Genomic DNA, 14,213 nt, shown 5'->3' on the forward strand with positions numbered 1-14,213 from the left:
TCAGACTTTGTTATCCTGGGTTTCCCCCAATGAATTCCCTAAAGCTAAACTTTATTTTTCTTACTCACTCTGTAGGAATAGCTTTTGTTTCCTGCACAGTTGAAGAAGGAAAGTGTGTGTGTGAATAAGCTCATGTGAACTGAATAGAATGGATGAATGTAAGGACAGGAAAGATGGACTCCTTCCAACTCTGCAAGAGGAACTTGAGAGTGAGAGGTTAGATTACCATCTCTAATTGACCAGGACTCTTATCCAACTCAGAGTACATCACCAAACTCTTTTTATTTTTACAGAAAACCACCTGAGCCTGAACCCAGCTGTGTGTCTGCTAAGAGTAGTGGGTCAAAGGACAACCCATTTAGCAACTTTAAAGCTCATTTCGCTTTGAGACATGAGTAAGTTCACATTTTACTGGTCTGACGAATTTTACAGTTTAACTAACTTAACTACAGTGGAAATGTCAAAGTAAATTCATGATGAAATCAATTTTAGGATTCGAGAAAGATCATATATAATGAATCTGGACCTAATCGTCTGTCTTTCAAGAGCAACTGGTCGAACGATCACCCACTGGTCAATTTTCAGAGACAATCTGCCTCTAAACTGGAGTAAGTCAATATACTGTATCTTATTCTGAAAACATGACTCTTTTCTATAAATGACTGAAAGAGTCATCGTTTCTCATGCAAAAAGTTCAACTCCAGATCACTTAAAACTCTTAGTTGTGTCTTAAATCACACATGTGATTTTAGACACAACTTCATGTGATTTAACGTGATTTAAGACACAACTTCATGTGATTTAACGTGATTTTAGACACAACTTCATGTGATTTAACGTGATTTAAAACACAACTTCATGTGATTTAACGTGATTTTAGACACAACTTCATGTGATTTAACATGATTTAAGACACAACTTCATGTGATTTAACGTGATTTTAGACACAACTTCATGCGATTTAACGTGATTTTAGACACAACTTCATGTGATTTAACGTGATTTTAGACACAACTTCATGTGATTTAACGTGATTTTAGACACAACTTCATGTGATTTAACGTGATTTTAGACACAACTTCATGTGATTTAACATGATTTTAGACACAACTTCATGTGATTTAACGTGATTTAAGACACAACTTCATGTGATTTAACGTGATTTAAGACACAACTTCATGTGATTTAACGTGATTTAAGACACAACTTCATGCGATTTAACGTGATTTTAGACACAACTTCATGTGATTTAACATGATTTAAGACACAACTTCATGTGATTTAACGTGATTTAAGACACAACTTCATGTGATTTAACGTGATTTTAGACACAACTTCATGTGATTTAACGTGATTTTAGACACAACTTCATGTGATTTAACATGATTTAAGACACAACTTCATGTGATTTAACGGGATTTTAGACACAACTTCATGTGATTTAACGGGATTTTAGACACAACTTCATGTGATTTAACATGATTTAAGACACAACTTCATGTGATTTAACGTGATTTTAGACACAACTTCATGTGATTTAACGTGATTTTAGACACAACTTCATGTGATTTAACATGATTTAAGACACAACTTCATGTGATTTAACGTGATTTAAGACACAACTTCATGTGATTTAACGTGATTTTAGACACAACTTCATGTGATTTAACGTGATTTTAGACACAACTTCATGTGATTTAAAGTGATTTTAGACACAACTTCATGTGATTTAACATGATTTAAGACACAACTTCATGTGATTTAACGTGATTTTAGACACAACTTCATGTGATTTAACGTGATTTTAGACACAACTTCATGTGATTTAACGTGATTTTAGACACAACTTCATGTGATTTAACATGATTTAAGACACAACTTCATGTGATTTAACATGATTTTAGACACAACTTCATGTGATTTAACGTGATTTTAGACACAACTTCATGTGATTTAACATGATTTTAGACACAACTTCATGTGATTTAACGTGATTTTAGACACAACTTCATGTGATTTAACGTGATTTTAGACACAACTTCATGTGATTTAACGTGATTTTAGACACAACTTCATGTGATTTAACATGATTTAAGACACAACTTCATGTGATTTAACGTGATTTTAGACACAACTTCATGTGATTTAACGGGATTTTAGACACAACTTCATGTGATTTAACATGATTTAAGACACAACTTCATGTGATTTAACGTGATTTTAGACACAACTTCATGTGATTTAACATGATTTTAGACACAACTTCATGTGATTTAACGTGATTTTAGACACAACTTCATGAGATTTAACGTGATTTTAGACACAACTTCATGTGATTTAACATGATTTTAGACACAACTTCATGTGATTTAACGTGATTTTAGACACAACTTCATGTGATTTAACGGGATTTTAGACACAACTTCATGTGATTTAACATGATTTAAGACACAACTTCATGTGATTTAACGTGATTTTAGACACAACTTCATGTGATTTAACGTGATTTTAGACACAACTTCATGTGATTTAACGGGATTTTAGACACAACTTCATGTGATTTAACATGATTTAAGACACAACTTCATGTGATTTAACGTGATTTTAGACACAACTTCATGTGATTTAACGTGGTTTTAGACACAACTTCATGTGATTTAACGTGGTTTTAGACACAACTTCATGTGATTTAATGTGATTTTAGACACAACTTCATGTGATGTCTTAAATCACATGAACCCACATTGCTTGTCAGTGGTGTAAAAAGTGGGTTTGCACTAAATGTTTATTTTCTTTAACTGCTACACATACTGGCCATAAATCCATCCTATCAAACATTCCTGATATGATCAGTGATAAATATCTAAAACTTTGATGTATAACATGATAACCAAATCCTTTAAAGGTCTGACTGAAAGCTATTTTGTGATTGCTTTGATTTTTAAGAGAGCACCAACAGTCCTCAGACATCTCCAGTGATCAGTCAAACAAGAATGACCAAACACAGCTGGACTCCATATTTATGGTTGGTATATGTAACTAGCCACAGTCAGTCTGTCCAGCATAAATCTATTGATAGGTTCTACAATCAGCCTGGTGTGTTATATTGTTCTGTTCCAGTTGCTTGAGGACCACATTGTCACTTTTGTGAAGAAGGAGCTGCAAAAAATTCAAAACGTTTTGAGTTTAGATGACCCAGAATTTTCAGTGAGTCAGACTGATGGTGAGGAGGGCCTGGAGGATGAAGATGAAGAGCAGAAAAGGAGCAGTACAGAGGCTTTTGAGAAGATCACATTGTACTTCCTAAGGAGAATGAAGCAAGATAATTTGGCCAACTGTCTACAGAGCAGTAAGAACATTTGTTTTGCTAATGTGAAGCTTTCCTCATGTATTAAAAGGTTTTCCAGTAATTGAAAGATGCTTCCTTCAGGGTAAATCAAAGGTTTCTTTACTGAATTTTGTTTTTGTCTTCATTAAGAACTTTTCGCTGCACTTTGTCATCAAACACTTAAATGTGGTCTGAAGAAGAAGTTCCAGTGTGTGTTTGAGGGGATCGCTAAAGCAGGAAGTCCAACCCTGCTGAACCAGATCTACACTGAGCTCTACATCACAGAGGGAGGAACTGGAGAGGTCAACCAGGAACATGAGGTCAGACAGATTGAAACAGCTTCTAGATCAACAGATAGGCCAGAAACAACCATCAGACGAGAAGACATCTTTAAAGTCCAACCTGGAAGAGATCAACCAATCAGAACAGTGATGACAAAGGGAGTGGCTGGCATTGGGAAAACAGTCTTAACACAGAAGTTCACTCTGGACTGGGCTGAAGACAAAACCAACCAGAACATCCAGTTCATATTTTCATTTAATTTTAGAGAACTTAATTTGCTGAGAGATAAAAAGTTCAGCCTGGTGGAACTGATTCATCACTTCTTTCCTGAAACCAAAGGAATCTTTAGCTTTGAACAGTTCCAGGTTCTGTTCATCTTTGATGGTCTGGATGAAAGTCGACTTGGTCTGGACTTCAAGAACAATCCGATCCTGACTGATGTTACAGAGTCCAGCTCAGTGGACGTTCTGCTGACAAACCTCATCAGGGGGAAACTGCTTCCCTCTGCTCTCCTCTGGATAACCACACGACCTGCAGCAGCCAATCAGATCCCTGCTCAGTGTGTTGGCATGGTGACAGAGGTCAGAGGGTTCACTGACCCACAGAAAGAAGAGTACTTCAGGAAGAGATTCAGCGATGAGGAACAGGCCAACATCATAATTTCCAGCATCAAGACATCACGAAGTCTCCACATCATGTGTCACATCCCAGTTTTCTGCTGGATCACTGCTACAGTTCTGGAGGATGTGATGAAACCACAAAATGGAAAACAGCTGCCTAAGACCCTGACTGAGATGTACATCCACTTTGTGGAAGTTCAGGCCAAAGTGATGAAGGTCAAGTATGATGGAGGATCTGAAACAGATCCTCACTGGAGTCAAGGGAGCAGGAAGATGATAGAGTCTCTGGGAAAACTGGCTTTTGATCAGCTGCAGAAAGGAAACCTGAGCTTCTATGAATCAGACCTGACAGAGTGTGGCATCGATATCAGAGCAGCCTCAGTGTACTCAGGAGTGTTCACACAGATGTTTAAAGAAGAGAGAGGGCTGTTCCAGGACAAGGTGTTCTGCTTCGTCCATCTGAGTGTTCAGGAGTTTCTGGCTGCCCTTTACGTCCATCTATCATTTGTTAAACATGGCATTAACCTGCTGGAAGAAAAACACAATTCACTTAATTGGTCTTCACTTTTTAAACATCCGAAACAACAACATTTACATCAGATCGCTGTGGACAAGGCTTTAGAAAGTCCAAATGGTCACCTGGACTTATTTCTCCGTTTTCTCCTGGGTCTTTCAGTGCAGACCAACCAGACTCTCCTACGAGGCCTGCTGACTCAGACAGGAAGCAGCTCTCATGCCAATCAGAAAATAATTCAGTACATCAAAGACAAAATCAGTGAGAATCAGTCTGCAGAGAAAAGCATCAATCTGTTTCACTGTCTGAATGAACTGAATGATCATTCTTTAGTAGAGGAGATCCAACAGTCTCTGAGTTCAGGAAGTCTCCCCACTGGTCAATTGTCTCCAGCTCACTGGTCAGCTCTGGTCTTCATATTATTGTCATCAGAAAAAGATCTGGATATATTTGACCTCAAGAAATACTCTGCTTCTCAGGAGGCTCTTCTGAGATTGCTGCCGGTTGTCAAAGCGTCCAAAAAAGCTCTGTGAGTTCTGACATTAGTTGGATTTAGATCTACAGCTTTATCAAGCACCCAGTGGTGGGCACAGCTAACTAAAATGTTAGTTGTGCTAACACCTAAAGTACCATTCAGAAATATTAGTTCTGCTAATGCTAATGCTAATATGCTCAAGCTGAAAACAATTGAAGACTACAGAGTTACATGGTGCTATATTTTGCACCCCAGTACTGATTTAACCAATCACATTATACTAAGTAAGCTAATTGCGTTCCTTTGGTAACCATTGCTTTGACTTTCTTTGGTAACTGAAGGTTCACAAAACAGCCAAGTCAATTAGAGCTTTATAATTAATCTGGAAACAAGAATTAAGAAGAAACTAAGTGCATAAATATTTTTCAAAGTTATCAAAAATACTAAAGTAAACAAAAGGTGCTCATCACTGGCTGTAGCCACTTATTTAGAAAATAAGTGGCTACAGCCAACAAGCACAAATTCTCAAATTTGTTTGCAGGTTTGAATATTTCTATTTAGGGTTTTAAGATCATTTTATTCCTTGTTATTTCAAGTTGGTGGGCAGACATATTATATTTAGAGAAAGGAAATTCTCCTATTGTTTCATTAGAGTAAAATAGAAAAATAGACCAAATTCAGCACAACCTTGTTAGAAAATGCTCCATTGTTGACTTGAGTAACTGAACTCCTTCACTGTGAATCTACCCCTCTAAATGTAATCCTGTATATTTAATTAATTTTTATTATTGTCATTTTAGACTGGGTGACTGTAACCTTTCAGAAAGAAGCTATGAGGCTCTGGCCTCAGTCCTCTGCTCTGACTCCTCTAACCTGAGAGAGTTGGACTTGAGTAACAACAACCTGCAGGACTCAGGAGCAGAGCAGCTGTTGTCTGGACTAAAGAGTCCATACTGCAAACTAGAAATCCTCAGGTAAGATATTTTTTCATACAATAACTTGTAACATTTTGCAGGGCAATTTAAGTTTATGCACACTAAAATGTATTGAGATTTTAATGTTTTTTTACTAGCCATTTGGGTGACCAAAGCACAGAAACCTTTTTACATCTGGAAATGTAAAATAACTCTGAATTTCAGTGAACATTTCTCTTTCTTTACTGGTGGAAAATTATGGCTTGGGAAGAGAACAAGACACTTGAATAGGCTGTACATGTCATTCCAGGCCACTATGATTTTATTAAGTATTTGAACATACATGCACTTTTTACCTTGCCTAGCTTCCACCTAATTGTAAACAGTAAACCGTCTCCATCTCCTCTATCATTTACTTCAGGTTTTTTGTTTCCCATCAGCCTCAGGTCCTGTAATCTCTCTCTGAGAACGTGTGAAGCTCTGTCATTCATTCTGAGCTCCCAGTCCTGTTGTCTGACAGAAGTTGACCTACGTAACAACAACAACCTACAGGACTCAGGGGAAAAGATGCTTGCTGGTGAAATGAAAATTTCCAATTTTATGCTTGAAATTTTTAGGTAAGCAGTGATCAAACTATTTGAAGTGTGTCTGCAAAATTTGGATTTCTTTAATTTGTTGATGTTATATTTCTCAAGATGGTTATGTTATGTCTTAATGTAGAAACCATTATTAACTTATATAAATGTGTGTCCTTGTATTAATGTGTGGAACAGTTGGTTCATTGCTGATGATGAAATGAGATTGACTTATCTCATGTACTCAAACTTGTCAATAATAGGACTTTACATATTTCTAAATCAGGGAGATGTTGAAGTTCTCCCTTATTTTACATTTGTGAACAACACAGTTTATATGAGGACAAAGTGATTCACATGTTTTGTCATAATAGTCTGACCCCCTCCTCCTTTCAGGGAGCCTGCTGGAGTCCGATGGTTAAAACCGGGTCTGAGGAAGTGTAAGTATCCTTTTCACTTGATCATCAAAGTGTAAATCAATGATCACTATCTTTGGTGTGATTGTATTTGTTTTCTATCAGATTCTTGTCCGCTCATAATCGACACAAACACAGTGAACGGAAAACTCCAGCTGTCTGAAGACAACAGGAAGGTGACCCTTGTGAAGGAGCTTCAGTCTTACAGCCAACATCCAGACAGGTTTGATGACTGGCCTCAGCTACTGTGCAGTAATGGGCTGACTGGTCGCTGTTATTGGGAGGTTGAGTGGGAAGGAGGGGTTTTTATATCAGTGAGTTACAGAAGAATCAGCAGGAAGGGCCGCAGTGATGATTGTGTGCTGGGATGGAATGATCAGTCCTGGAGTCTGCACTGCTCTGATGACCGTTACTCCGTCTGTCACAATAACAGAGGAACACCCATCTCCTCCTCCTCTCCCTCCTCTGTCGCTAACAGAGTAGCAGTGTATGTGGACTGTCCTGCTGGCTTTCTGTCCTTCTACAGAGTCTCCTCTGACTCCCTGATCCACCTCCACACCTTCAGTCACACATTCACTGAACCTCTCTACCCCGGATTTGCAGTCTGGTCTTCTGGTTCCTCAGTGTGTCTGTTACATTGAGCAGGAAGACAAAAAATAAAATAGCCGCTCAGAGAAAAACTCTCTCAACAAATAACAGAGTTTGTGCTTGTCTCTGTTTTTCATTATGATGCATCTTTTAAAGGTGAACTCTTACCACTAATAACATTATTCTTATGTTGTTTTTTTATATTTCTTGTAAATAATATGTGAATCAACTAGTTATGCATGCTATAAATCTTTTTCTTAATTTCAAATCAAAATGTTTGACAATAAATAAAGTTTTAATAAAAAGTAGTAAAACACAAACCTTGTGTTTGACCTTTCTTTAACACAATTTAATGCTTTTTCTCTTACATCAGTTTGTATTGCATCAATTAGTATTGGGATGTGATTAAAAAAGATTAATCAGAAGTTATGACTAATCACATAATTAATGACCAGTTTCTTGCATAATAAACAAAGATTTTGAAACTTACAATAAATAGGCAAAATTGGGATAATAATGCACAGCAATTTTTACCTCAGTTTAGTGGAAACTGGAATTTTATGGCGTTGTTTTCATGCAGAGTTTCATCCAATCATACAGATTGGATGAGATGTAATTAATTTTAAGTACCTTACTAAAAGCAAAATGTGAGGCAGATTCTTAGACTGGCTTATTTTATGAGGATAATTTCCAAAAGAAAGTATTGTGATAAAATTTATGTGAAGTAAAACAGATTCTGAAAGTTATTTACATGTTTCAAACCTTCATATGTGAAATGAGAGCTTTGTGTGCAGGATTGGAAACAGTTATTCTCCACTTTACAAGAACTAGAACTTTTAGCACTTCATATTATTTTATGTGACCAGAATTATGTCAAACCTCAGGGGAACATTAAGAATGAGATGAGAATGAGTGTTAAAACCCGAACACTGTTGCTCTGCTTGAGAATCCATTTTTGGATTTAAAAACTTAATTTAAAAAACTTTAAAAAACTCACATTTTTAGAATTTTAGTTTTAAATTCTGAAAGCAACAAATTACTTTGCCTCATATTTTGTTTAATTTTATTGGGCTCATAATTGTAGAAGGAAGTGATGTAGGGCTTAAGAAATGTACCTGTTATCCATTGGTCAGTATACAGGAAGTGGGAGGAGAATTAAGAGGAAACAGGAAGTGACCCTAGGTAATAAGTTGAAAGTGAAAAATATGGTTTGTAAAAAAAGTTTTAGACTTTTAACTCAACAGTTGTCCTACAGATATCAACTCTGTAATTATTTTTAAACTTCTGTGTCTTTTTCAACCAGCAATTTGCAGTACAGTGTTTTGTAGTTGCTAATGTGTTAGCATTATTAGCAAAATGAATGGATATTGAGCACTGTGAAGCTAATCCCACTAACAGAAGGAGACCTAACTAATGTTTGCAGCATGGAAGCTTATTGCAGAGATGAACCTGCACTGAGAGTTTTATGAGCTTGAGGCGCCATCTTCACTGGACCTTTCTGCTGTTTCCTGCAAACCAAGTAACTGATGAAGACAGGTAAGCATCCACCTTTATCTTTTTAAGTGGGACTGAGCAGTTAAGACGTTTTATTTGACTTGAAGCTGTTTGGCGCTCAGAGTCCAGCAGAAGATGTTGTGCATGCTGAGAATCACTGTGAGCTAGGATCAGAAGTTTGGGGCTTGGGTCTGTCTCTAGGATTTTCCTCCACTGGGTTCGCTTGTGTTCTGCAAAGGAACACATCAATTATAATTGTAAAAACTGAAGGAGACAAGAAAGACAGACTCCATCTTTGGATGCTCCACACATTACCTGTTCTCTTCCTCGTCCAGCAGCGCCCTGTATACAGCGATCTCCTTATCCAGGTCCCCCTTCTCTTTCAGCAGGTCCTGGTACTCAAGGAGTTGGATCTCCATGTCGTCCTTCATCTTGTTTTTCTCATCCTCAAGAGTTGTGATTTTCTCCTGAAGGGTTTGAATCTCTGTCTCGTGGGATTCCTCCATGTCCTCCTTCATCTTGTTTTTCTCAGCCTTAAGAGTTGTGATGGTTTCCTGAAGGGTTTGACTCCTTTCCTCCATTTCTTCTATCTGTTCATAATAAAGATAAGATGATTTCTAAAGAACCTGGTGAGGACAAGGTAAACGTCAGAAGCATCTTACGTACCGTGGTTGTCAGAGAGCTGATCTTGCTCAGGTTTTTCTGGCTCTGGTTTTTGAGATTTGTGTTCTCCTGGCTTAACTTCCTCAGGGTTTCATTATTAGTATTTACCGTCTCTGTCAATTCCGAAATCTGCCGGGATAAAGTCATAGGTGAGCCGTGAGTTTGATGCCTTTGGAGCTCCAGGAAATTATGCTTGTGACTTCAGCTTCCAGAACCAGTAGAAGGAATCTTGGGTTTGGGTTTGATTTTTATGCGATAGCGTCAAAATTGTGAACATTTTGTTAGAGAGATACATAAAAGTTGGTTGTCTTGTTTCTCCAGGTGAATGGGAGGCAGATATTTTAGTTCCTGTGGTTAAATTAGTTACCTTGTATATTATATAATGTTTCAGCAATAAACGTGTTTTCATGGGGATACAGAGGTCTGTGTAAATGCTTTAACTCTTATTGGTTTGTCTCTGCTGACCTCTAGTGGTCAAAGTTTTACATGTTTTTAAAGGTGACCTATTATGCTTCCTTGGTTAGGTTAGGATATTTAGGGTTGGTCTCCTGGAGGGCCTAAAAGTCTCCTGCAACTTTTAGATGTGTCTCTACTTCAACACTCCTGAGTCAAATAATGAGGTCATTAGCAAGACCCTGCAGAACTTCACTGCACTTAGGAAGTGATTCAGCTGTTGGATTCAAGTGTGTTGGACCAGGGAGACATTTAAGAGTTGCAGGACACTGGGCCTGGAGGACCAGGACTGCCCAACTCTGGACTATGATCTAAACATAACAGACCATAAACTTTTGATTTTTCATTCTCAACAAAATCATTCTTAATGATATGTTTGTCTGTTTTAGGGCCTCTTGTGCTGCTGCCCCCTCCCCCCAACTCAATATTTACACTCACATGTGAAAACAGCTGAAAACAGATGCTCAATTGTACAACCGTACATCTTTGAAAAGCAGAAGAGGAGCCTCCTGCACAACCAACCAGGATGCAGCAAGTGGTGTCTGGATGGTAAGTCAGCAGCTAAACTCATCTTTTCCAGCAGCCATTGAATAGCGGTATGACCAGCTGACCAAATATTCTTTAATTCAAGTGGGGTTGCTAGGTAACGGGCTAGGCTTGGCTGGGGTTGCTAGGGAACCAGCAGTTCCTGCTGATTTTTAACGTAACATTCTGAAGGTTTTTGAAATGACTTGTTTTCGAGACAATAAAAAAACATAAACTTAACAATAAAAAACAGCTGGATGGTTGTTTTTAAATGCTTGGTCTGTTTTTAGAAGCAGTGGAAACAGAACTGGATGTTTAAAAACCTGCAAAATGTGAATTTTGCGTAACAGGTCCCCCTTAAAGATGGTGATTTGCTCCAGTTCATTTTTGTGTCACTAACTTATGAAATATTAGCTCCAGTAACTGTAACTTTAAAGATAATTCTTAATGTGCTTTTTAATGATCATTCATTAATAATCAGTTCTATAGATTTTTCCTTTTCTTACCTTGGATTTATACCTCTCCTCTGTCTCACGGCTCTTAGTGTTGGCCGTGTTCTGAAACTGTGACTTCAGCTCCCGCAGCACCGCTGCCAGGTCAGAATTGGCTGCATCGGTCTGGACATCATTCATCATCTCCTCGAACTGAATCTTCAGCTCCTGGATCTCCTGAGTTTTCTGCAGGATCATTAAAAAGTTTCCCTCAAATATTTTAGTTAAGTAAAAGTACAGTTTTACCAGATAATAAAAGGATAACAGGAAAGAACCTCTTCATGGATTTTTTTCTGGAAAGCAAGCTGATCTTGGAGAGATTTAATCTCTGCTTCCAAACCCTTGCTGGCCAGAGTGGGAGCATCCAAATCCTGGAAGAGTGGAAGGACGCATTAAGCAGAAAAGATTAAACTTAACACTTAAAAACTTCAGTTATTGATGTTCAATCACCATTTTAAGACCCTTAAAGATGAATAAATAAAGATGTGGTAGGTTTCTATCCAGACAGTGTAAAAATGAATAAAAAATAAATCACTTTTAATTGAAGCTCTTAAGGATCCTTGCAGCACTAACCTCCTTTAAAGAATCCAGTTTTTTCAAAGCTTCTTCTTTTTCATCATTCGCCTTTTGCAGCCTGGATGAAAGAAAATAAGTTTACATCGTTCATCACAATATCAATCAGTTAATCAAATTTTATTTGTATAGATCATTTCAGCAACAAGGCTGTTCAAAGTGCTTTACAACATAAAAATATAAGATCATGAAACACCCAGTCAACGATTGAAGCATTTTACCAAGTGCACACATCAGAATGTTGATCCGTGTTTCAAAAGTGACTCTAAACAGGCGGATTTTCAGTCTAAACTTAAAGGAACTTAGTATTTCAGCTGTTTTGCAGTTTTCTTTAAGTTTGTTCCAGATTTGTGGTACATAGAAGCTGAATGCTGCTTCTCCATGTTTGGTTCTAGGCAAAATGTTAGAGAATAATCTGTTGGATTGACTTCAGATTGTTTGGAAATCACCTTCCCAGATTGATTGACAGCAATAGTTGCTCCTCTAATGTCATTTTTACTTCCTTGATGTCAAAACAACACATGCATCTAAATTTAAATATCTCTAAGAGTTTAATTTTAAAAGGTTTATTTCGATGGGTTTTGGTCAGTAATCCGACACACCTCTGTTTGTGAACACACACCTTTCTTTCAGGTCTTCTAGCTTGAACTCCAATCTTGAACTGTATTGGTTCTGGTTCTGCACCGCCATCCTCAGGTTGTTGATTTCCTCCTCATACAGCTCAGTGACACGCGTTGACTTGTGGCTTTGCAGCTGCTTTACCTGCATCCCCAGTTTCTGGTTCTTCTGCTCCAAGGAGCGGATCTTCTCGATGTAGGAGGCGAAGCGTCCGTTCAGCTCCTGCAGCTGGACTTGCTCTTCATCGCGCTTGGCCAGTATATGTTTTAATTTGCTAACCAGTTCAGAATTGTTTGCCATATTGGAGGCCTGAAAGGCAACAACAGGGAGTAAAATATGAAAACAAAATCTGCTGGTGTCACATTTCACCATCTCCTACTTGTGATAACTAGTATTCTTTGTTTGACTGCGACTGCAGTCGGTTCTGGTCTGTTTCTCTGACACACGTAAACAGATTTTTTGATACAGTTGATTGTTTTCCGACTGGGAATCAATCTGTGAAATGGAAAATGGTTTGGAGTGGCTTTAGCTAAACGTTGGTGCTGAGGTGGAACCAGCTTTCTCTTTCTCTGCTTTCAGCTTTGAACCCAGAAGTAACGGTTCTTATCAAGCATTTGCTGCCAGAGTTTCAGTTGTTGCTGTTCTGATCATTTTTGATCATTTATTACAAGGGTTATGTTTCTGGTATGTCCATTATTGTTGTTGATAATTTGCCATATAGAGTTGAATTTTCTAAGTTTGTGGAAATGTTTGTGGTCTTTCCGTATCCAGTTCATCTCTTAATGTTTTTCATTTTTATTGTTTACATCTTGCCATACGGGTTCATTTCTGTCTTTTGTGTTAATCATTTTTAATTCCTCCCATTGGCAGTTCATTTTCCTGCTGTTCATTATTGTCATTTTTGTCTTGCCATATAGGTTAATTTCTATGAATTGTTCAATATTGTATTTAATGTTTTACCATATTTACTAATTTGTTTGTACTTTTACTAGTTTCCTGTCCTCTGAGCATTTTGTTTTTTTATGTTAATGTTTTGTATTTTTTTCTTTGTTAATTAGCTTAACTAACCTCATATTTTGTAAAGCATAGAAAAACATGTTATACATTGATTCTCATAGGTCATAATTGACCAGAAAAACTGTAATTTTTTTTACAGAATATTTGATATCCACAGATTTTAAATCAAATATTGTTTTGCTAAATAATCCCCCAACTAACTGGAACTGCAGGAGATGAATCTATAAATAGAAATGTGATTAAATTATCAGTAAAAGCTGCAGATCTTACCGTTTGTTGGTCGAAGCAGAAACTCTTTCGACTCCAGATCATCAATGAGTCTTTTACAGGTTTCTCTCTTTTTATGCAGGCAGAAAAAATGTTTCACCAAATTTTTTCACTTTCATTTTAGGGAAAGTTTGACAAGAGGATGCAGGAAACATGACCCAGGAAACAGAAATGTTTTTAAGAAGTCGGGGAAATCTTTTCCTCTTTGGTAAAACACCTGCAGCTCTGAAGACACGGTCAGCCTTAAATATTTTTAATTTCTTCCTTTTATGCAAATCACTACAGCAGATTAAAGAGATTATATTCAAGTTTGAAAATATATTGGTAGTTTTTGATTACTTACTGCCTACACAATAAAGTCCTCTGTGTGTGAAAATATAAAACCTTGAATTTTAATTCA

General features: G+C 37.3%; 2 protein-coding genes across 2 annotated transcripts; one reads left to right on the forward strand and one right to left on the reverse strand.

Annotated features, from left to right (window-relative positions):
* The first annotated feature begins 78 nt into the window (after positions 1-78).
* Positions 79-8,032, forward strand: LOC116715649 (protein NLRC3-like). The gene is made up of 10 exons (XM_032556201.1): positions 79-216; positions 294-395; positions 493-608; positions 2,947-3,025; positions 3,121-3,349; positions 3,479-5,273; positions 6,020-6,193; positions 6,574-6,750; positions 7,105-7,148; positions 7,230-8,032. The coding sequence occupies exons 4-10, from the start codon at positions 3,023-3,025 to the stop codon at positions 7,763-7,765; spliced, it is 2,958 nt and encodes a 985-aa protein (XP_032412092.1). The 5' UTR covers positions 79-216; positions 294-395; positions 493-608; positions 2,947-3,022; the 3' UTR covers positions 7,766-8,032.
* Positions 8,033-8,076: 44 nt separating this feature from the next.
* Positions 8,077-13,840, reverse strand: LOC116715694 (desmin-like). The gene is made up of 8 exons (XM_032556309.1): positions 13,817-13,840; positions 12,534-12,838; positions 11,912-11,972; positions 11,614-11,709; positions 11,354-11,524; positions 9,873-9,998; positions 9,522-9,796; positions 8,077-9,436 (listed from the first exon to the last, which is right to left on the reverse strand). Exons 2-8 carry the CDS (start codon positions 12,827-12,829, stop codon positions 9,361-9,363), a joined length of 1,101 nt encoding a protein of 366 aa, XP_032412200.1. The 5' UTR covers positions 12,830-12,838; positions 13,817-13,840; the 3' UTR covers positions 8,077-9,360.
* Between the last annotated feature and the right edge of the window lie 373 nt (positions 13,841-14,213).

The sequence above is a fragment of the Xiphophorus hellerii genome, chromosome 24 (genome assembly GCF_003331165.1).
Source record: "Xiphophorus hellerii strain 12219 chromosome 24, Xiphophorus_hellerii-4.1, whole genome shotgun sequence".
In the NCBI taxonomy this organism is placed as follows: domain Eukaryota; kingdom Metazoa; phylum Chordata; class Actinopteri; order Cyprinodontiformes; family Poeciliidae; genus Xiphophorus; species Xiphophorus hellerii.